Source organism: Ammospiza nelsoni, chromosome 3 (assembly GCF_027579445.1).
Source record: "Ammospiza nelsoni isolate bAmmNel1 chromosome 3, bAmmNel1.pri, whole genome shotgun sequence".
Lineage (NCBI taxonomy): Eukaryota > Metazoa > Chordata > Aves > Passeriformes > Passerellidae > Ammospiza > Ammospiza nelsoni.
In genome coordinates this window covers 54055726-54080583 of record NC_080635.1, presented here as the reverse complement: position 1 = coordinate 54080583, position 24858 = coordinate 54055726, and the positions used below count along the sequence as shown (strand labels likewise).

Genomic DNA, 24858 nt, shown 5'->3' with positions numbered 1-24858 from the left:
ACTTGGAAAAGGTTTGTCACTGCTTGCTCTGCAGTAGGACAGACATCTGTCCTGGAGCTCTCTGCTGTTTATCAAAGTGTTACTGGCAGTGGGCAGGTCTCTGCACAGGGATTCCCTCTGCAGGGGGAATTCTGAAATTTGCTGTCAGGAAATACTCACTAGCGTTTGCTTTAAGAAATCACTGAAAATACCCTCCTAAAAAGATACTTCTTGTAATATCCAAGGGAAGCTGCTGCCTGAAGGGATACATCCTCAGTTAAATTAAGGAATCTGAGCAAACATGAGGGATAATCTTTTTCTGTGTTCAGTATTTAACAATTCTAAAAGTAGTAACACTAGAAGTGTTTAAAATAATATTGACTTAATGTAGCAGTACAAATACATTTGTTATATAAGCATGCAAATATAAAATATATAAATATGCAAGTATATTTCTACAGATTTTTCACACTTTTGACCTAAGATCCATGTTTTTAATTTGAAGGCACATTTAATAGATTTTTTAATAACTCAGGAGAAGTAAGATTTTTCCCCTTTTTTTAAACAAATGTGAAGAAAAAGAGGTCTAATGGTATCTGCTCATTTTTGTTCGTTTTGGTTTTTTTTAGATTTATCTCACAAGTATTTAAAAAATTAATTGGATGTTTTTAAAGGAGAGATGTCATAGAGCTCTCTGCAAGCTCATGTAATATTATATGGTCTGTACATAAATCAGACTGTATGAAATGGTCCTGCCCAGACCTAATGTCTGACTTTCTGTAAGGAGCTGCTGTAAGAAACTGGTTTCTCAGCTTGAAATAATTTTTTAATTGGTGGAACGTGACTTGGTTATTAGATGCCATCTTCAGTCTTTTCTGCATTACTGCTGAATTAATTTCAAGTCAAAGGTGATAAAATATATGTTGTTAAACCTTAAAAGCAACTTTAGGCAAAGCAGATTATCTCGTGCTTGTTGTGCAGATTGTACAGGGCTTTGAGAATGGAGATTTTTTCACTGCAGGTGGACTTGGTTCGGCAAGGCAGAGACAGATTTTTTCATGCTTTTTTGCTGTACTGCAAACATTGCTTTTCAGCAATGTTGGGCTTTCTTAGTATTTCAGCACATCAATTTTTTCTTTCTACCATTTTCATGTGAATTTATTGTTAAAAGGAAACATGTTGGAGTCATGGCCCTTAGTTTCCATCCTGTGAGCATCAGTGAGAATTTGTGTATGTAATGCCATTGCTGGTTTTGTGTTGGCAAGTGTTGAAGTAGTACTGTGCCTACTGTGCTGCCCTGAGATTATCTCAAGTTACCTTTCACACACATAGAGTTCTTGTTTGGTCAACAGACTTCAGCACAGTTGCAATTTCTTGAGTACATGTAATGAATAATGCAATAGAAGAGTGAGAGAACTGTGCTATATTTAGTGTTCATTAATGTACACATTCCCTCTAATCCTTTTAAAAATATGTTCTTGCAGCCTATTTGTACTCTTCTCTGAGCACATTACGTGGTTTTGATTTCAGTAGTCCTTTGTGGCCAGAAATAAATTGAGCAGTAGGGCATTCGTGCAGTGTGAAAGCTTCTCTTTGGCTATTCGTTCTGACTGGCTTTTCCTGACATGAGAGGAGCAAGGCTTGTAGCTACCAAGGCTTACATCTTGCTGCTGCTTCCTTTAGCTAGCACTGATTTAATAAGTCTGGGCCTTTGAATATTTTCCTAAAAGCATACATATGAAGGATGTTTCCTACCATTTCGGTGGTCTATTTGTTATCTGAAACCCCAGTATCTCTTGGGCCTCATCTTTTTTTAAGAACCAGGTATCTTTTTATTCTTTTGTAACTTGTTGCACCTGTAGTATTGCATTAATGAAGGGAGAGATGATTTCCACTTGTTATGGTGTACACTATGTCGTGCATATGGACTCACTGCATCCATGAAACCCTCTAGGTTTGGTGAAGCAGCCAAGTGTTTTTAAGAGGGTTATGCAGGGAGATAAATGCTTTGTACATGGCAGCTGGTATGAAAAGTGTTTCCATTCTCTCCCCATCCTGTTGCAGAAGTGAAGGACAGTGGAGCTGACATTGTCATCACTTGCTTAGAGTTAACATTCCACTGAGGTTAACTGACTTGCAGTGCAAAAGCTTGCACGTCTGAGTCATCATTTCAGGCAGTCAGCAGGAATAGGGAATCTATTGTTAATTAAACTTGATGAAGAAGCTTTAGATGAAGCCCTAAGGCCTAGAACTTGTTGATTTTTGATTTCTGTTTTTAGGCTCATTTTATGACTTCTTATGCAGACATCAAAAGTACATGAAGCCATCTTGGTACTCTACCCACACCTACTTAATATAAGAGCTATGAAGAGAGTCTTCAGCCTGTGTGTTGTCTAAGATGGTGCTGCAATACTTCTGTAATGTCCAAGTGTTCATATCCCTTCTTTTTGCAGAGCTGTAAAGAGATACTTATATTTGTGTATTGGTTGGATTCCAGCCTTTCTGTCCATTTTGATTTAATCATATGTGAAGCACAGAGGAAAATTTGCTTGAACTGTAATCCAGTCTTAAACCCTGCGTGTATATTGTAAATCTGGTAAACATAGAGCCATTTTTGCCCTGGTCATGGGCTGTTGATGTTGCCGTAGACATGCCCCTGGCTTCTTTGCTCCCAGGTGTGTTGACCTGTCATTTGCATTCTTCTTACTTTGTAAATGAGTAAACAAATTTACTAACTTACCAGAAATGGGTCAAGAAGGAAAATCAGTAGACACGTTAAAATATTCAGATACACCAAGACTGTTAAAGGAATGCGTTGCATGTTCTTGAGCACCATCTTTCTGGTGGATGATAAATCCATTTTATAGACTTAATTATTTATTTCAGTGTGGCTTATTTCTTCATATTATGGGCTTCTTCAGATTATTTCCCCTTTCCTCTCTCTGCCCAATTTACTTTTATGTAATTGGGCAGCAGGTGAAGAAATATATAAGCTTATTATGCTGCAATAAAAATATTTTATCTTCTTATGTAAATGAGTATTGCATATAGTGAGGTCATTATTATGCTACTTGTGCCTTTATTATATTGAATATACTATGAAAAATGGCAGAGCACATAAACAGAAATTTCAGCTTCAGTAAACATTCCATGGCAAGTAATGCATCATGAGAAGAAGGTGAATTCTTCATATGCATTTATAGAGGTAGAATTTTTGAGAGCAAGTTGCATTGTGTGTTGCTGATTGTTGACTCTTTTTCCTTTTGCAGTTGCCCGTATTTGTCAGAGAAGATTACCCCTGCCATTCCTGCAATTGGTGGGATCCTTTTCTTTTTCGTGATGGGGACCCTGCTGCGCACTAGTTTCAGTGACCCTGGTGTCCTCCCCCGCGCAACACCAGATGAGGCAGCAGATCTAGAGAGACAAATAGGTAACACCGAAGGTCTGTTGTCTCTTCCTTTCCTCCCGAGGGTGCATGTGCTGTGTGAAGGCAGTGTGCTGCTCTGCTCCTGGCAGGAGTTACTCCTCCCTTGCCACAGTCATTATTCTGCAGCTGTAATGTCTGCTGACATTGCATGATTCCTGTGGAAAGATGATTGATAAGTCCTTCACCAAGAAAGCAAACAAAACCCTGGCCTTTTACAGTGATAGTTATTACTATAAATACTTCTCAGCAAGTCTGGTAGAAATCTCTCTGTATTTTTAAAGTGTTTTTGACAAGAAAGCTGATATTGCAGAAGATCTACAATTGTGTGTTTTTAAAACAGTGTATTTTCAGAATTTTAACTGAATTTAATTATGTTATTTATAATGCAAAAGAGTCAGAAAAGTCTCTGTGTTAATATACAGTAAAAATGTTACTTGTTTTTTAGTAAAGCAAGCATAATTAAAGTATAGAGCTGGATTTAACCATTCTTGCTTAGCAAGAGCATTGTTAACTAAATTCTGTAAGTGGGACTTCTACAGGTACAAATATGCTGAGTAGCTGAATACATAAGAGAACACAGGATGAGTTTGTGCAACTGCTTCATAAATAGTGGGTTTGTGAGCTTAATAAGCTACTCAACCTTAGTAAATGCTACTATATCTGCTTTGATATGATAGTGGAAGTTCCATTTTTTTGAAGCAGTTTCAGAGAAGTGCTCACTCATGTAATTGAAAAGACAGGTAACAAGTCTGTGCAAGAAATACTTGCAGCCTCCTTGATGTTTAATACCATAAGTGCAGTTCTAGGCTTTTTATGATAGAAATATTAAAATGTTTGCTATTTATCTGAATATCAGAAGTGCATAAAAATATGGAAAAATATAATGAAGCATTCATTTAGCACCTTTTTGTAACCAGTGTTATGATTTACTTTTATTGATCTCCTTCAAGGAATTCTTTGCTTAGAATAAGGTACCACCTTTAGTGCAAAACACAGGTACAGGTTCCTGTTCTGGGAATTCTTATTTATCCTGTGTTCACAGAAGCACTGATCTATGTCAGGAAATAAATTATTTCAAATAAGCAGCTCACAAGAATAATTTTATGTTGGCATCTGTCAGAGTTTTGACAAAATACAAAACTAAAAATACAAATTGAATATACTAGAGGGGACAGTCAAATTGCTCCTGTGTGCCGCAATTGCAGAACTTGTGTTTAAAAATGATAATTATTTTGAAATGGTATTGTATACTTGTTCACAGGTTGAGGCTGCTGAGCTGATCAAAGCCATGGTCTTTTCTTCAGCAGTAGCAAAGGCAGTACTCTTCCAAGAAGGGCCAGTGGAATATTGAAGCGAGGAATTACAGTGGCAGCAAATGTGGAGTCCCCAAGCATGAGGGCTTATGGCAAGTGTAATAGAGGAACAAGCTAGCTAGCTATAAGAAATCATTCTGCCCTAAAATTGTGATTCTGGATTCAACAATGGAAGTGGAGAGAAATATTTTTGTACTGTTACATTATGTGGTTTTTTATGTGCCCAAAAAAGGTGTATCCTAGTGGAGTGCTATCTGTGCAGCAGGAAAAGCTGAATGGCTCCTGCAGCTGAAGAGAAGACTAGATTTTCCAAAACTATCATGCAGGCTGGATTCCCTTGCTGTACCTTTCAACTTGAGGCCCCTTCTAAAGATGGGGTGCAAGGTTAACATTAATTTATTTTAGACAAGGAGGTTCTTCAGATAACTCACCTAAAAATAATGCCTTTACCAAATACTTTCTTTGCTAAAATGTGCTAATGTAGCCTATCTCTAGCTTTCACTTTATTAAAATCATTCTTAGATAAAATCATTCTGAGTCTTACCCTGCCCTACTGGTCTCTTTGAGAAGCAGCCTCCCAGAAATTATTACAGATGCACTGAGAAACAGTTGTGTCCCAAGACAACGAATTGTAATTTAAGAATGCTATTTTGAAGTTCTCTTGAAGTGTATAAAACTTTATTTTTTTACTTTAGAAAGCATAGACCAGGATGAGCTGATTAGGAAGAATGGTTCTCAAAATAAGACCTTCTGAAGAAGCTGTCAGTACTTTGTCCTTTCAGATGACTTTCTGGGAACAGGGTGGTGATATTAAGAGCAAAAAATGTTTCTACCTAGGCTATCAGCGTTCTTCAGGTGAAGAATAGGGGACTAGCAGAGCTGTCATGCTGCTATTTCCACCCCCTGTGTGCAGGAATGGAAACCAGTTTTTTCTTAAGAATTTGCTGTGTTCATAAATAAACAAAAACTGAAAAGAACTGAGAAAAAAAGAAAAAAGAAATTGTCCAAAAAACAAAAGGAACTTCTGTTATTCAAAAATACTATATTTAATGCAAATCATCAAGCTATCCTCATACAGAGGAAGGTTGGGAAGCGGAATAAGAGGCCATTTTGACTCTATTTGATTGTGGTCAAAAAGATTACTAGTGCCAGAAGTGGAGATAGTTCCTAAAGGTCAGTATAAAAGGATGGCACAAGCATATTGGGAAAGGCAAAAGGAAAATAAAGTCAGTTACAATCAGCAAGGAGCAGTAGAAGACAGCAGGACAGGTTCTGTTAGAGGTCACAGGAAGAAAGAAAAGCTGCAGGCATGCTGTGTAGTTGGGAAATGAGAAATAGCAGAGGACAATCTGTGGGATTCAACACTGCTTTGATCTCAGAAGATAACTTGTACACTTCTTGATAGCTGATAGAAAGAGAAGAAAGAAAGTAATTGTAGTTTAAAAGTCTGTTAATCCACTATCCTGTATCTTTATTGGTTTATCTAATGTTCTGTTTTAATAGAAATCTGTCAGTTCTATCACTAGAAACTGTTCTCTGTCTGGAAAGACATGCTACATGATCAAATTATAAGAATTGTGACTGTCAAAGGATTGGGGCTTGTGGCTATTTAAGCCTCAAAACAAGCAACAGAGTATTTCAAGAGAAAATGGAGTGTAACCAATCTGATATCCTTCACCGAAAGAGTAAATGTCTTGGTGGGAAAGCAGATCTGCTTAATTTTTCACTCTAATTAAGCTCTTGATGGTGTCCTGCATAGGATTCTTTCTATATAAGTTTAGGAAATAAGTTCTAGATGAAATTGCCACAAAGTCAGTAAGTACCTTTTCAAAAAGTCACTCTAGCAGCAAATGCTAAGTGCTCAAATAGGACCTTTCTGAGACTGATTGTGGGTTCATGAGGAATATGCTTAATTCTGAAGTTGGTGCTGAGATGGAGAAATTTGCAATCACTGGGTTTGATTTTTTTTTTTAAATGTATTTTAAATAGTTTGAGCAGCATTAGGGGAAAACCACAAAATGCATGAATACAAGTGGAAATCAAATACTAATGGAAAGGGGTCTAAGTGGTGAATGGTGCAGGAAGAGGAGACTTGAGTATTATTTCCAAACAGATTGGGTTAGCACTGAGATGTTACAAAAAGGAGGAATCCTTTTTGGGACATGTTAGAAGAAGAGTGGTTGCATGAACCAGAAGAAGTGACGTATTCTGAGATACCCAGTGGTGATGAGGGCTCAGTTCACTGTCTGGTTTTCTACAACATATGTAGAAACTCAAGATAAAGGCAGCTAAGCAGAGAAGTCTGGAAAACAGGACCCGTAAGAATATTCATTACACATGTGCATTTGGCCTAAGAGAGAGGAGAAGCAGAAGTCTTAAAGTACTCCAGTTTGCTGGGGTTTTCATATAATGTAACAGAACAACAGCAACTAGATGTATGAGGCTTATATAACATAAAAATCACTGAGGGTAACTTTATTTACTATAATTTCACTGAAATGCAGCAGGATTTTTTTCTTTCTTTAAATGCAACATTAAATGTACTGATATTGTATTTCTACTTCAATTATAACTTCCATTAAAATTGAAAAGTAATTTTTCCAGGGGTACCCTAGCTGTAATTACATTATTGTCATGATGCATGTAAGCATGACTTCTACAATCACACAAAATATTGTACTGAGAGGGGATTTTTCTTCTATGGAAACCTAAATACTAAGAGCAGCCTTATTTCATAGCCTCTTTGCAGTTACGTGTCTTTCTTGGAGTTGAGTCAGTGTTAAGTCACTTCAAGTGGAAAAATTGTGAACTTCTGAATATGAAGGCTTAGAAGGATAACCCAATCTAGGAGAATGACTTTTGTAAGCAGGAAAGCATTTGTCCAGTTGATATACACAAATTTAACAATTCTTCCACAATAACAATCTTGTTTGCATTGGATAGGTGATGCAGATAATTGAAGAGATGGTCATGGTAATTTATCCTCTCAGCCTTAAAATGCTTTGGGTTTTTCTTCAGGCTGTCATAAGTTATGTGTATCTTCCTCATTTAATCTTTGCAATTAGTTCAGGCCAGTTCATAGGACAGCTTCTGCCTCCTTGTTTTGTGTTTTCCAAGCCCTGAACTCAATGTATGAGCTACACTGGCACACTGTCTCTGCAGATTGGCTGTCTAATTTACACTGATGCTCAAGACCACATTTGAGACTCCTTCAGAATTCCTTGCCTATCTTTCTTTTGTTTTGAAATGCGCAATTGGATTTCATTATAGCCTTATAAAATTAAATCCGTGCCGCAGCACAGGCATTTCATAGAACTGGCCATGGCCTGAACAGATACATACCATTTATGTTTAGCACGTTTTGCTTTCTTTACAAAAGTGAGATACCAGCTTCCTAGGCTTATAGTTGTACCTGAGACTGCACCCTTAAACAACATTCTTAAAAAAATATAGTGAAATTACTTTGTGTGTCAAGCAAGTCTTAAAAAGCTCTTCCTGTCTGTGCTTCTTTCCCTCAGCAAATCACTAAATACTACATTTCTTTCTGGGAACGAGCGTACCATTCACATGAAGTTTTAGGCTTCAAGAAGATAATGAAATTCTACTTTTAAGAAAATAATATATTATTGCAGAAAAATCTAAGGCAGCAAGTCCTTAAAGTCAGGAGCAAAATGTGTTCTGTATCTCATGATGCCTATCAGATGAAAAACTATGTGAAGAATGCAGTTAGCAGCTGCTGGTTTCAGTCTAAACCAGGTTCCCAGTTTTGTTTGTCCCTGAGATTACTGTCTTGAAACAAGAGCATTTAAGTTCTCTTCCCTCCAAGAAATAAATTTAGTCTTTTGTCTTTTAGCCCACTGTTGTTAAACAGGTACCTTAAATTTGAACAATTAAACACACAGGAAGATATTTCTTAGAGATTTGCGTTGTTGGCTGGCTTTGTTTTATTTTGGTTAGAATATTTTCTATTGTTTTTCAGATGTTATGGGTTATAATAAAGATTCTTTTCATTACGTTTTCATTTAGTCCTCAGGAAACATTAGAATTGTTTCAATTTACTGACTTCTCAAATAATTTTGTTTGAAGATTGAAATTGTGTCCTTTTAAAGTTGTCAACAAGCATTGCATGATACGGTTATGAAGCTTGTATAGAGGCAATGTAGGGCTGCCTTCTAGAGGCTGTTTGTCTCAAGTTCTTAGGAACATTGGCCAAAAAATCCAACTCTTGATTGAGCAGGAGAGTCCTGGTGATATGTATACAAACTTGCAGCTTCTGTCTTTTGTCAGCACCACTTATTTGTAGCATAATAAATTGAGAAATCCAAGTGGAGTTTGTTGTCCCATTAGGAGGTTGCTAGGTTGTGCTGTATCTCCATTAAGTACTTGGAGTATCTTTCTTGCAGCAGTTCAGGTCTCTTGGTCCTGCAAGGACATGAATCGCTTGCATGGGGTTTTTGTAATTATGGTAATAAAAATGCTGGAGCCCCATCTAGTGCATGAACAGTTAACCCTGCTAGAGAAGTTCCAAAATGTGTCAGAACAGAGAGGATGGATGGCAATCCCATTAGTGGGTAAATTTTAGCCTTTTTTTCAAAGAACTTGCATTACTACATGAGTAATAGGTTGGATGAGTGAAATGTAGCAGTGATCAAACACAGTTTATTTGGAGAAGGTGATTCCATAAAGATTAATCTTTCTGTTCCTCAAAGAGACCTCATATATTGAAGATTTAACTGTGTTAGACCCCAAATATGAGCAGTTGAAATGAAGGCAAACTACAGTCTGAAAATTCACAGTGAGACCAGGACATGTTTAGCACACTTAGGTTAGATAAATTGTATTAAATCCAAGCACATTTGACCTTACTCTGCAGCTTGTTTCCAGGAAAAAGCTGTTAGTAAACAGAAAGACTGGAACATTCAGGTTTGATTGTGCAATTTAGGATTTTGAGAAAAATTCTCAGTCCCTGGAAAATCAGCAAGACTGTTTACACTTATTTCATTTGCTTGAGCTTTCACCCTTGGATTTCAAGATTAATTTGCCTTGGAGAGCTAGGAATTGCTGTCTGTGAACTTCCCTGCAAATGTTTGAGAGGAAATCCTCTTAGAAGACTGGTGTAAATAAAATGGGCTGGACAGTAGTCTCACTTCTGCACCAGAGAAGACAGAAGTTGTCTTTGAGATTCTGCCAGAGCCCATCTAAAATAATTGTGGTGCACTTTATGAGCTTCTTGAAAGGAGGGGAAATACTGAGTTTAGTCAATCTGCCTTTTACAAAATAAATGGTTATCTAGGAAAAAGAGCATTTCCCATTGACTGATTTAAGTAATTTTCTTTCAATTATTATGTACATACTCAAGAATAATAAGATTTTGTAAAAGAAAAAAATCTGAAATATTACTGTTATGTTAGGAAATTTAATGCGTCAGTATCTCTAGCATACAAAGCTACACCTAGATGAAATTCAGACTTCAGTAGTATTTTTATAATTATGCACCTAAATCTGAGTATCAAATGAAAATATTTGGGTTTTTAACGAACATTCCATGCCAGCATGTGTTAAATGCTTTATCCAATAAAATTAATTTGTAGGGCTAACGACCTATATTTGTGTTCACAGTTTAAGTCTTATCTTGACCAAAATATGGTCAGAAATGGGTCTAACATTGTGTTTTGTAATGCCCAAAGATTTCTGGAAGGTCTGTGACTATTATAAGCTGATTGGTTATAATGTCACCAGAAGCTTTCTTAATGTAACATGAATTATAAGAAATTCTTCCCTGTCTTCTGGATTAAGTAACATCCATGTCTCTCTAGAGCTTTAAATACTATAAACACAGTTGTGCTGTGTTTCCAAAGAACAACTTTTCAGCTTATACACTGAAATACACTGGTAGCATTACTTAATCTGAAATATTTGTCTAGTAGTATTGGCCTTGAGGTCAAAATCAGTATAACTGCTAGTTATGGGAACCACACAATAATCCATGCTTCCATGTGCAGGTTGTACAACCTGGCTAGGCATCACAAGCATGTTGCAGGAGTTGCTTTATATCCAACACAAGTGAATGTCTTTACCTCATCAGGCTGTAGGAGGCTGCTTCTATGCTGCTCTTTTTTTTAGTATTCACCACTTCATTCTCATAATGGATATTTAGGAGCTTTATATCCAGACTCCATCCATCTCAGCTACTGCTCCCTTCATTTCATCCTCTTCTCCATTAGAGTTTTTGAAGTCTGGTTGTTTTAATGGTCAAGTTTACAGTGGTGTCCCACAAAGACTTTTATTTATTGATGCATATTTATGGATCATATTTATGGGCGAGCACTTTGCAGATGAGAACTCCTTAAGTTGGATTTGCTGCCAAATCAGCATGTTGTATAATTGCACCTTTGCTAGCACGGCTGTGCTGTTGCCAGTTTGAATGCCTTGCTAGGTGGGAGACTTTCTTGTTGCCCTTTTGGAAAATACATCATTTGTAGTCTGTGTAATTGGCAGAAATCGAAATTGTGGGTGGTATTTCTAACAATTTGAGCTCAAATAAAAGTCATAGATCTTTTAGTAACAAGCCCCACATGAAAGTGGGACAACTTAAGACGCAGTTGTTCAAGTGACTTGACTGTGACTTTGAAATGTATTTTCATTCATATATTGGAAAAATATTTTATTTTACTTCCCTATTGTCTTAGCTGATCTGTTTTCCAGGTGTAATAAATTTTGGGGCTTCTTTTCCCCTTCTGTGGTTTGATTTGATTGTGATTACACAGGAACAGATAGACCTAGAAAAAGGCACCATTTTTACATATTGAAGTTTCAGACTAAAGCTCAGCTTGGGCAAAATTGAACTTTATTTGCCTAATCAGTCCTTTAGATATTGGAAAAATTACTGATAATATCCTAAAATAAAACTAAAGGGAAGCTTAGAAAAAAAACCCAAAACACTACTACTTGTCTCCAGCAAGGTAGTTGGAAACAGGTTTTGTGCAACAAACAAACTTGAACGTGTGTAGAAGTAACACTGGGAGTTGGGTGTTCAAACTTCTAAGCAGCAAAAGCTGTAAGATACTTTTGTGAATGTGCTCTGTTTTATCACAGCATGCAAGAGATAGCAACATTCACCAGGCTCATGACAGAGCTGCTGTTGCTTAAGTAAATATGCAGATTCTCTTCTAGGCTGTAGAATTTCTGCAGCATTTCTAGGGAGATTTTTTGTTATTACAGGAATTCTGAAAAAATTAGGAAGATTCTAAAGGTAATGTCCAAGTTTTGCTGTCCTACACGAGTAGTTATAGTTGTCTATAATATGTTATCTAAGAGCTATTTGGGGGTGTGAAACTGTAAGAATTCTGGGATCAAGGTCATTGTCAGCATTTGAGACTTGGCTTTGAATGGTTTCTTTGATTCAGATTGATTGACTTTGGATACTATTTGCAATGAAATGTCTCTTTGCTGCTTATTACTCGAGAATTAGAAGGGGAAAAATTGTTTATTTTAAATGTGTGAATACGAATTTGAAATTTGCTATAGAATGCTATTGGGCACAGTTTTGTGCATACATCATAGCTCATGTGCAACATTTCATGTCTTGTATTTTCATGCTTAGATATAGCAAATGGCTGCAGTTCAGGAGGATATCGTCCCCCTCCCAGAACAAAAGAAGTGATCATCAATGGACAGACAGTGAAACTAAAATATTGTTTTACTTGCAAGATTTTCCGCCCACCTCGTGCCTCACATTGCAGCCTTTGTGATAACTGCGTAGGTGAGTAAAAGAAAGATACAGCATATGTTCAGCTGAGTAGCTTATATCTTGTAATGAATACTTTCCATAGGAGACAGAAAAAAAACAGTTAGTGACGAGATTAGTCATGAGGTGACTTGGCCTATTCATCTTCCTTTCCTACAAGATCTGTTAAATGCTAAGAATTTTAGAGGAGGCAGAAAAGGAGACTTGGCCTAACAGATGTTGCTAGTCTAAGAAGGCTTTTCTAACCTGCCCTAATGACAAAGAACACACCCAACTCGAATAAGGCCACATATAATGTGTGACGACCTTTCCAAGCTTTTTGGGAGTCTCAGAATTGTTTTTTTCACCAGACTAAATTGAGGGCAAGGAGCTGCTTCTCCAATTCATTAGTAACTAACTGTAAGGCATGGTTCAAATGGTTAGGGCTGTGTGACCAAAATACACACTGTAGGTGATTCTTACCTTTGAGCAGATTTATGACTAGATGTACTTACGTCAGAATCCATAAGAAATTACTCGGCAAACATGCTCTTTTGAGAGTAAGTACATGTTGTCAGGACCTAAGCATATTTTATAATTATGGGGTTAGTTTTTTTCCCTCTGAATATCTTGTCCTTTTCATTACTGTTTTCTGTGGAGGTCAGACAAGGTGATTAAGATATGCTTGGATTTAAAAGCAAACAAAAAACCCCTACCAATCAAATCTGAGTGGTTTCCAGTTAATTAGATCACATTTGCAGTTTAGTGCAGTTGATTAACACACTGTTGAGTCTGGATCTTATGCATTCAAGAAAATAATGTAGAAAGATGTCTCCAGCTGAGAAATGTAATTGCAGCATTCAGCAGTGATATTTTTAGATATAAAGCAGTCATTGGAAGAATTGGAGTTTTATGTTTAGATGATACTGGTTTAGGGAATGCACTTAGATCAGACTGAAAAGCTTATTAACCTTTTGGCCCTATAGAATTGATTGGTATCTGTAGATGGTTCCTTCAGTAAATAAATTTTTCTGATGTGTTAAAATTTTTTAAGTGCTGCAAAAGCTATTGAACTTGCTTTTATTGAGTAAGTAGGGATGTTTATGAAATGCAGTTGGTAGATTTTTCAGAAAAATATTTTAACAAATGTGTAACTTTAATACTACAGTGTTGTGATACTGCTCAGCAAAATGGATAATATGTAAATACAGTTGTTGTCTAGTGTGATAAATAAAAGTTGAAAAGCTGTTGTCTTTACCAAGAGAGCAAAAAGTAAGAGCAAACTTCACGTGTACAACCTGAAGCTTATTTTAAAATAATGGTTTGGTTTTTTAATGCACTGGTATGAAGGATTTTCCAATAGGTTATTCTGTAATCTGTGTCCTTTTCATACCACATCTGGAAAACCTGTTCTGTAAAACATTAAAGTAGTGATGGTAGGGAAACAACTTACATTCTTCTGATCATGTCTGTGATGAAAAAACAGATGTGAATTATTATTAATATTTATTTTAAAAGAGTGAGTAAATTACTTCTATAACTGAGATGTTTTTTCTTCTCATAAGATAGGTATGATCATTGTAATTTCCTCTTGTACATTTTTAAATTTGGAGTTGTTTTAAATTTGTTTTAAATTAATTGAATGAATTTGCTGTGGTTTTTCTCCTCAGTGTTTATAATAGGAATTACAATAAGTTGACTTTTTCAGGGTGCACTGTATAGTAGCTTTGTTTCCTGATTTGATACAGGTGTTTGTCATGTAAATATTTGAATGCAAAAAGTGAGATCTACAAGTACCTGCAACAATTTTATATTAAAAATAGGTGTCAAGAAAACTGGATGGCCTGTGTGTCTGTGGAAATGTAACAGTCTGAGAGTGTACACTTAATCAGAGTGTGTTATGCAGTTTGCCACCACTTCTAAGTTAGTATTGTCTATATGATGATGCTTTTATTTAGTTTCTGAAGAAATATTTTAATAGCAATGAGTATTCTTGGGTCACTGTTTGTTAGTTCCTTACTGATTTAACAAAACCTGTGCACAAGTAGTCCTATGTCACATGCATTTGGACATTTAAGTAACTTACACTATTTAAACATAACATGATATTTAAGCAGCTCACTACTAGTATGACCATGCATTCCTTTTTACCACATCATTTCCAAAGATTTTGCTGCAGTTACAAACCAGCTACAGAGACTCTGTGGTAAAGGAATGGAGTCTGTCCTCAAACCAGCACTGCTCAGAAAAAACAGTGCGCTACTTTACCTGAAAGCGCCTTATGATACTTAGCAAATGAATGCAGTGTGAAAGTGAGGTTCTTTCACTCTGAGTTTTCTATAATTGTTTTTTTATTCTGTAAGGAATCTATGGCAGAATTTTAAATATGTAAGTACATACAAAAACTTACTTTTTATTTCTAATTGTTTAGTAAGCATATCTGTTACTTGACCTTGTTTGATTTTTGTTTCCTTGCTGTTTTTTATAAATGTCTATGTGGTATTTGTAGATAAAAATGACAACAAATAGCTTAAAATAAAAAAAAAAAAAAAAAAAGAAGAAAAGAGCTAATTTGAGTTCTAGCCATGGTAATAATTCAGACTCCTTTAGCTCTACAGTATTTTCCTAGTAGTGTCTAGAAAAATCTCTAGTTTCATACAAATGTCGTTTGTTCCATTTATGTAATACCTTAAAAAAATTGATTGAATAAGTGTTCCCTGAAGCACATACCTTGGGTGTATTCCTGATTTGCTTTCTTTACTGCCTCTGTGAATGTCAGTTGGAAGTTAGCCCCTCAAGGGTTTTGTGTACCATTATGTTGCTCAAGAATTACAAATGAGTTAAACATAATATGCATCTGAAAACAAGAGATAAAGACTTCAGGATAAAAGTAACCAAACCAGACATAAATTCTGAGCTCAAGGTAGTTATTGCTGTGTCTTGACAGGAGGTTTTGATGGCACTATGTAATGCTAGAAAGAAGGCAGTGGTTGGACTTGCTTCTGAAATGACCTAATGGCAGCTCTTAAATTTATTTTTGGTCATTGGAACATTGACTGTGTAATATCCTTTTTGTTGGGTTTTAATAAATAATTTTTGTTTTGTTTAATTTGATTTCTATGGTGAAAACTGAACAAGAAGCACATGGCTATATCTAAACAATATGGGTAATTAATTTCCAAAGCACACATAACACAGACAATGTAAGACAGTGAGAATTACCAGTGTGATCTGGGGACAAGCTTTTCCCTGTAGCTACTCCAGATATCCCCATCTTCCTGGCAAAAGAACATCAATCACTTCCAAAGCAGGCTGAGAGTGGCATTGTAACAGTTTGGCTTTTCTGACGCAGACAGTGTTTCTGAGAACAATTTTCTCAGGACTTCGTAGTCCTTTATAATCAATGTGTTCGTCAGGACTTTGGTCTGCTTGGTTTTAATTCTGTTCTGTAGCACTCTTTCTTCATTATCTTATTATTTCCTTTCTTGCCATCACTTCCTTTTCATGGCCTTTGCTTATTTCCTTCCTTACATTTCCTGCAGTGAATAGAGTTTTCACTTCACTTTCACTTCACTTTGAACCTGTTAAACCTTAGCTCCGGTTGTCTTAAAATTACCCTTTTGCTGAACGGCTAAAAGCACAAATTTGGCTGCTGTGACCGTTCTTTTCTTTTTTCTTTCTTCTCTTATGTATTTTTCCCAGTTTTTACAGGTGAGAAATGGCTTGGACTCTTTTTGTTTGTGTGCCCCAAAAAGGTAGAACAAGAAGGTGCCAAATGGAGTACACACGAGCACTCTCAGAAGTGATGTATTATTTATGATTGTGCCATTTGTGAAATTAGATGTACTTTGGAAATTCAGGGAGCATGGCATGTGTGTCAGGGTTTCTAAATCCTAAGCCAATGGACTGCAAAATATGTCAGTCTCTTTAAGAAAGAAAATCGTATTATAGGTTACTTAAGAGACATTGTGGCTTATGCATTGTTCTTTGTATGAAAAAAATGAAGAGATGATCAGAACATCTGACTCTGTAAATGATGTTGTAAACCTCAAGATGTCAAAGTAAATATTAAAGAGAGAAATTATCAGTTTAAAAAATTAGAAACCTAAGAAAATAAACACATATTTACATTCAGTGCAGAATCAATTTGCAGAATGGTTAAAATTCCAATAAAAAGACAGCAGTGAAAGTGTGTAAAAAATGTGCTTTCCTGTAGAAAAGAGAAAAACTAATCTGTAAACTTTGTGAATGCTGTTACTTGGTGAGGACACTATGCTTCCTCTAGGGACAAATTTGGGGTTTTAAAATCCCTTCCTCCACAGCTGGGTGTGTGTCAGGCCCTTGTGTGGGTGTGCCAGGGTGTTTGTACTCGAACGGGTATGTAAAGAGAGGTTGTTAAGCACTGAGGTCCTTCCTTCACTGTGCACTCTTTGTACCCCCCAAAGAGCAGCCATTCTGCTGCTGCCTTTGAAAGTGTCACCATTAATGTGCATGCAGCCAAAGGAGTTTGTTAATTAGTAAATATTTATTATTGGTGAGTGCAGTGAAGAGATCTATGTGACAATACAGTTTAATTACTATGAGCTATCCTAGGGCAATGGCTGGATGTTTTGCTAATAAATCAATTGCTATTTTTATTTTGAGAATTAAACATGTTTATTTTCTTTCTGTGAATAGCAATGGTCTGCTAAAGTTGATTAGCATGCAAAAAGTTGTTAGTGCAACTTATTTTCTTAAAACCCCACCCAAATATCATAGCTGTCTGGAACAGTTTAAACAGTCATGAAAGTGAAATACATGTTGATAGCCCTTGTGTTTGTTTTTCTGACTGACTTTTTGTTGTAGATACCCATGCACATTATTAATTTTTTTCATTAATAGAGGCCCATCTTTACTGGTGTCACATTACTGTTTCAATTTTTTCAGTTTACATCACCTTGGAGAGATGAGTCCAGAATGTAACTTGAAGTAAACTTTTGGTATTTCCCAACATGAGGGCCAGAAGATGCTTTCTTGCTGTTTGGTTTTCATGGGGTGTTTTGATTTGGAATCAGTGTATGAAAGTGCTGAAGCTTGGTGATTTAAAGGATCCATTGTGCATTGTCCATAACAGATGTTCTAAAATAACATCAGTGTGCCTATAAATGTAATCTGCAATTGATCTTTTGTAATTCACTGCTTTTTTCATTTGGATCTCTACTCAGATTTTATTCCACAAAAGTAACAGCAAAGGTATTGTCAGGGGAATGACTGTCAGGCAGGTGAATGGTGTGTTAATTAAATTGATTCAAGTATTTGATTGCCGCTGCCAGTTGATGGCAAATCCTATCAGTGGGGGTGGTTTTTAAAATATTATTTAAAAAATAATTTTCTAAGTAGTGGTGATTTCAGTTGGTGAAACTGAACATTGGAGCTAAGGATAGTTGTTATGAATATGCTGTGATTATTGGATATAAATTTTTTTATGTTAAATTATCAGATATTGAACTGACTTCAAAGAACTTAATTTAGTGATTATATTTGCTTTTCTGCCTGTGTGCATCACTTTCAGCAGTTGGGATTGGACTGTTATATCTTAGAAGAAAAAAAATACTCTTTGTAATAAAACATATTTATGTGGATTTCTAAAAACCTCATTTGTCTTCTTGAACATTTCAAAGAACAATCAAATTCTGAAGGCACTATTTGTTGTACAAAATGTGAAGTCAAGAAGCCCGAATAGATGTGATCATATCATGACATCATAGTCCTTCAAAAAGCTTTAATTGTCACCATTATAAATACATGCAGATGTGTCAGTCTCTACATAATTACTCAGTGTGAGTCCTTGACAATGAACATTGTAGTTCTGTGTTGTACTACTGCTACTATCAAAGTAATTTTGAGTCATCCTGGCCCAGTTGGTTGAGCTGTAATGTGACTTCTTACTGATGCAGGATTTCCAAACTCTTTCCAATCATGAGATATATGTTTGCATGTTTTGAACAAAGACAGTAACATTCAGGGATGCCTTAGGTATGTGCCTTTGTCCTACAATCCTTTACTTGCACAGGGTGGAAAAATTACCAAGTGAATTCTGACTTTTGCTCACTGGAATCTCCTGGTAACATGACCTAGATATTTTTCCACCTGTCGACTTCTTATCTTTGAGTCCTACCTTCACATTGAGCTTTAGAAAATGTGTGCCGGTGTGCAGTGATCCAGTTGAGCAAAGAAAAAAGGTAACAGTTAATAAATACTGCAAACTGAAGGGACAAGCTGGCCTACAAGTGTTCCATTTAAAAATGCTTTTGCGTTCCTTGTAAATTATTAGGCTTTCATTAAATGTTTTGAAAAGGAAAGGAAAGCATTTGGGTCATTTTGTGCACGGTTTCCTGGAGTGTAGTGAATGAAAAATGGAAGCAGAACATTTAAGTATTTAGGAGTCTACATGCTGTGCTGTGGAAAAGTAGAGATTTGACTCTTTGGTTCTGAGCAGCAAGGAGCGTGCTTTGGTGCGGCTTCTGAAGGAAGCGCTGCATGTGTAAGGCCATTGCTCAGTAAAATGGGAAATGTTCTCAGTTTGACTTTTATCTGAGATATCCAACAGTTAGTGTTTCTTATGCAAGTTTTAAATATAAATGTTTCAGGGAAGGTAAAAAATGGGGAATGTATGAGGTAGAGTGTTTTTCTGTTATACAGTTAGCATAGATTATTAGGTGAGTGTTCATCAGACCACTTGGGTGAGTGTTAATGAGAACACTGAGTCCTGCTGACAGCTTGCTGCTTCCAAAGGGATTTGAATGTCCTCATCTTTATTTCTTTTTTCCTTATTTCCCTGATTCTCTTGTTTGTGCCTGTTCACAGACCATTTGGTAACACAGCCATTGGTAAGTCAGTTTTTCTCACTCATCAGTGAGCAAAATAATTCCTTTATTTTTCTTTCCTGGTAGTCCAGGGAACTGAATTGATTCATCATCAGCTTAAAAAGAAGAAAGTGGGATGAAGTGGCAGGAAAAGGCAGCATTTGACCATCTCTTTCACTGCTACTATGGTTTTGGATTGGCTCAGTTATCTTGTGAAGCTTCATCCTTTGGATTTAGTTATGGGGGTGCTGGCTATGCTCGGAAGTTATTATTTAAATTCAAATATGATGATCACTTGGGAAAGAGGAATGAAATACTGCTTGTTATTGTTACTGACAGTAACAGTTACAGAAATTTCAGTTCCTGAAATCTCTTACCTCTTTGGTTTTCTGTGACTTGTACAGCAGCATTTATAGTCTGTTTACTCATGCATGTCTTCTTTTCATTGATGCTTTACCTTATAGACTCTTCACACATTTTTTCAGTCTTTTTTTATTTTCTTCAGGTTTTGATCTCAGACCCTGAAAAATTAATCAAAACTGGATTTCTCCTGCAATAAGTGCTAACCTGTAGTAAGGTTGGTGTCACAGCTAGGCTGAATTAACACGTAGCTGCTTCTGAAGGTGTTGTTTCATTCCTTCTCTGGCAGTGTGTTCTCAGTGCTTCACTTGGGCCCACTTTGGTGTTTGTCTGATGAGGTGATCTGAGGAGATAGGCCAAAAAAAGCCATGGTTTTAGGCTCATCTGGCTCTGTCAACCTGCTCCCTGTAGGGTAAAATGAGCATCAGGCTTGGCCCAAGAATGGAGAGCCATGAACACACAGGCAAAAAACTTCACAGAGCTGCTGAAATGGTAGAGACTGGGCCATCTGTTCTATCACTAGTTCTTGATTAGGTAGATGCAAGATACAGCTGTAACATCAAGAAGGCAAATATCTTACTGTTTTTGTTTGAACTGGGGTGTAGGAGGATGATATATCACAATGTTTCTGTCCATAGAGTGCTTCAGCTTTCTTCTTCCCTCATTATGAGTTCTAATATGCTTATACTAACAAGAGTTTATGTTACCAATGTTTTAATTGTCTGTTTGCCTCAAATATTTTTACACTGACCTTGCCACAAATGTTTGTTTGAATACAGTAGTATGTTAACTAACCAGAACTGCATTCCTGAACTTTTAACAGTCTGTTCTTCACAATAAATTGCATTTCTATTTGCTCTGCATTTTAAGTTAATGAGGGCTGGAATTCCAGTTTTTCTCAGCATCAGTAGTTTTTCATTTCTCAATGAAGTTGTCTTAATTTTGCTGCCAACATTGTCCAAGTAGAGATGTCAGAGCTTCCTTTGCAAAACCATTGGTAGTTCAGTTGTCAAGCATCTGGAATGCTGTAGGTGAACCTTAAGACACTGTGTTACTTCTTCATTAATACTTATTATTAGGTCATGTGTTCTTCTAAGGAAGAAGAAACAGCTCCAGATTTAATAGATTTTATATTTCTTAACAGCATTAGAAGTTTCTGCTTAGCATTTGCCTCTTCATTTTGCCAGTGTTGGCAATTTTCTCCTGCATTAATAACTATGCAGAGGAGCTCACAAGCTGTAAGGCTGTTATCTTTAAATTGCATTTACTTATTTGTACTCTGCTGAGTAGAATGTCTTGCCTTTTAATATACTGGTTTGTGGCACATGTCACATGGCTTTCTATCTTCTGACTGAGAAAAAAACCCAAATTTATATAAATAAGATTCATGTAAACCCTCTACTATGCCTCTTTTTTCATTAAAGTTGATTTCAGTTTAATACTATAGTAGTGGCTTTTGCATCCATCCTTTTTGGTCCATTCCTCCTTTGTAAATATCTTAGGTAGTTACTTAACTTCACAATAATTAGTAAGGTATTTATTGAGATAGCCGAGCTTTGCAGTTCACCAGGAAAGTTTGAAGATGGAAATTCCAGAGGACTGACAAATAGGTTAAAAACAATGAGTCAGTCCTCAGTAAGGAGTGTGTGTATGTATAGGATCATGAGTTTATAGATGGAGGGGTTGTGTGTATGTGCATGGCTTTTGTCTGCATTTATCTGAATCCTTCAAATAGATGTCTGCATATATCTCAGTAATATTTTATGGCTAGAAACAGCTTAATGTCTGTTTTTATTTTATAATTAATTTCCCTACTGTGTCGGCATTGAGGAGACTGAATCTAAGTACACACAATTAATCTTCTGAGACACATAATGTATATTTTTAGCAGTAGATTACAAAAATACCCTAGGATTCTGCTTTTTAAAATGTCTCTGTAGCTGTGTTTCTTTGTGGTGTTGTTTGCTTGTGAATTGGATGTATGAATGAATTTAAATGAAATAGAGTGTTTATCAGAATGTGAGGGCTCGTTCAGGAGCACAGATTTAAAGACAAGCACTTTTAAAATGCAGTATCAATTCATTTTGGGACTACAACTGTAGTGCACTGAGAAAAGGTAGTATCACCTACCCAGAGTGTTTAGTACTTGATATTCTTAGCAGTATTCCCTCAATCACAGTATTATGAAGCCTTATCCTAAGAAAGTTCAGTAACTTCACCTTGAATAGCCCTGTTGGAATTTGAAACAGATTTATGGCAGAAACATGTGGTCCAAACAGCTGTCACACAAAACCATTTTTAAAAAAGCCCCTGAAAGTCTGGTAGACTCAGAAATCTGTTGTGCATGTTGTTTTGACTTTTTTAAAATGAAGATAATACTAAATACATCCTTCAAGAAAAACCTCTAATATAGGCCTTTAACATAAATCCACAACTAAAATAAGCTGGTGTACTTGGTCAGATGGGCCTTTCTAACACAGGGCTTAAAGGACTTTGCATTTATACCTTGCCTTTCCTGTGGAATTACAAGTAGTTTGATAGTATGTCAGTGGAGGCATAAAAATCACAGAAAACAAACCAGGATCAGAGAGTGAAAGAAAGAGTCAGCATGAATACATCTGTCTTATGGTTCTGGATTTGATTAAAAAAACCTTAAAATTCTGTCAGTGTAATCTCTCCAAAGTAAGGTTAGGAAATGCAAGTTTGTTTCCTGGCAATAGTTGTTTCATTACCCAACATACTGGACGTGGAGGGTGGCTCCAGGCTGCCTCGGGAGAAGCAGAGGAAGCCATTCCCTCTGCTCCTTCACAGCACTGAAGCATTTCCCCCATGTTGGGAACACTGTTTCTGATCCACCCTAGCCTTTCCTACCTTATGAATGATTTCTCTCAGGAAGGTAAAGATAAAAGTTTTCACTTAGTAAAAAGGAGACAGATTCTATAGTGCAAAGGGCAACAGAGCGTGCAGATTACCAGTTTTTATATGATGTATTTAAATTTTATCATTTGAAAAATGTTTGATGTGAATGATTCTGCTATTTTTAATGATCTTGTATGACAGCATCAACTCCAAGTGGAAAAATAGGTGGTCTAGAATGAAGAATGTCTTGAACGAAGCAATAAAAGGAAGTGGGAAGGTGTAAATATTTCATGCTCCAAATGGATGGATGATATGATAGTAGGCATAAGTCAGAGGTGTCATCATGACAGATGTAAAGGAAAGAACCTCAGAAATTCCAATTTTGAGTAGAAGATGAACTGAAGAAAAAAAACCACCTTGTTTTGAAAAAAATCAAATACAACTGAGTTGCTAATGCTCCATGTGACAGTGGATAAATACATGTTTGCTGGTCTGACTGCACAATTTGTCACAATAAGACTGTTAGTTTAACAGGAACTCACCTCAGCCATGCTTTAATTTCTTTAAAAACTGTAAGGTTTCATTCAAGTACTCCTTTTTTTTTCTTTTCTATTTTTTGTTCCTTTCTAAATAAGAACTTCTCTGTGGCTACTTTGCAAATGCCAGATTAATCATGAGTTTTAATATAGTATTCAGAGAGCATTTTTTTGAATAAACAGCATTTTATTAATTGTTTTCCATTTTTTTTTCTTCTGCCTCTCATTTCAGAACGGTTTGATCACCACTGTCCCTGGGTAGGCAACTGTGTGGGGAAAAGAAACTACAGATTTTTTTATATGTTTATTTTATCTCTGTCCTTTCTGACAGTCTTTATATTTGCATTCGTTATCACCCACGTCATCCTTCGTAAGTATGCTGGTGAAATCAGATTACGTATGTAGCCATTTGCTTGAGTTTTTTAAGTTAATATTTTGATCATTCAGGGTTTATTTCTTTATTTGTTTGTTTGTTTATTTGCCTTTTCTCTGAAGCCTCACAATCCCCAGTGAGTCCCATTCTGGTCTATAGTAGGCACTGCTCATAGTAGTCATTGGCCTGGCACTGGCTTTACCTTAATGCAGTCTTAATTTTTTTTTTCCCTTTTATGGATGATAAATTGGAAAAGTATCACATATACTGTATGTTTAAGTATACAGGTAGTATCATTTACCTAAAGAGCTTCCATATCCTTTTTTACTTTTTTACTTTTTTACTTTTTAAGCATGGGTCACTTGCCATCCAGACAAAGAGGTAAATTACTAGAAAATAGATTTGAGCTATATTTTTTGTAGTTTGCTGTTTAGTTTATACCATTCTCAACCCTATTTTTAACATTTTTTTTTCATTTGCATAGACATTCTGAGAATAACCAATTCATAATAGAGTGAATCAGAAATATTAATGACTTTGAGACTGATTTTTATTTGTATTCTGGGTTGTGTTTGGGGTCAGAACTCTTTTGGGGTACTGTCTTTTGTTTCCATACCCCTAACTAATTTTGCTAGCTCCTATACAATGATGATGGTGACATTTATGGTGACAGGTTGCATGACTTGTCTTTAAACACCTTTTATATGTTGGGTTTTTAACCCATTATCGCTAGAAGAGTGTTCTGTATTTTTCACTTATTATGTAGGATATTGCCCTAAAGAGTGTTTCTTTAACCATTTTGGAACTGTAATCTGTTTATTCTTTTGTATTCTGTATTGCAACAGAAACCTGATAGAAATAATAATTTCAGTATATAACACATTTATAAAGCTATCTTGATAATGATAATATACAGAGAATGTTTTACTGGAAAAAATATGTCAGATTGTGCTCTGTTTCTGAAATTGTTTACAGCATGCAGGGAAAAGTTGTGTTTTAAAGAGCAGAATTCCTGTTCTTACTCATTCTTTGCAAAACTATGATGCAAGCACTGAGAGGCCCTTCTATAGCTCAGAAATCTAGTTCATAGGCTAGAACTGGCATATGTGATTTTGAGGGAGTTTGAATGAACAACTTGTTTACACTACCAGATACAGCATTTCTAATACCAGTTGGGAAAAGCAGACATAAGATGTATATGTTGTTTAAAAAAGGAAAATTACTGGAAAAAGAACACTTGCCATTAATACTTAAGTGCTTGTTATTTATCTGGGCATACATGAGTATATGCATGCACCTTTTAAGAAGAAAGACACGTGGGTTTTCATGCAATCTTTGCTAGTGTTCAGTAGTTGAAAACATTCCTAGTCTGACAACGTAAAGCTATTTTTGACACTAACCTACCTTCATTTTAAAAGGACTTCAGTGCTTTTTCTTAAG

At 36.1% G+C, this 24858-nt stretch overlaps 1 protein-coding gene across 5 annotated transcripts in view; it reads left to right on the top strand.

Annotated features, from left to right (window-relative positions):
* ZDHHC14 (zinc finger DHHC-type palmitoyltransferase 14) overlaps positions 1-24858 on the top strand; it is a 94590-nt gene that overhangs the window by 50295 nt on the left and 19437 nt on the right. For 3 of the 5 annotated variants that reach the window (XM_059468205.1, XM_059468207.1, XM_059468203.1), the window contains 3 exons: positions 3249-3421; positions 12323-12481; positions 23278-23415. In XM_059468205.1, coding sequence (XP_059324188.1) covers positions 3249-3421; positions 12323-12481; positions 23278-23415 — 470 coding nt within the window. The remainder of the gene's footprint in view (positions 1-3248; positions 3422-12322; positions 12482-23277; positions 23416-24858) is intronic. The other 2 variants (XM_059468208.1, XM_059468206.1) reach the window with 1 other exon arrangement.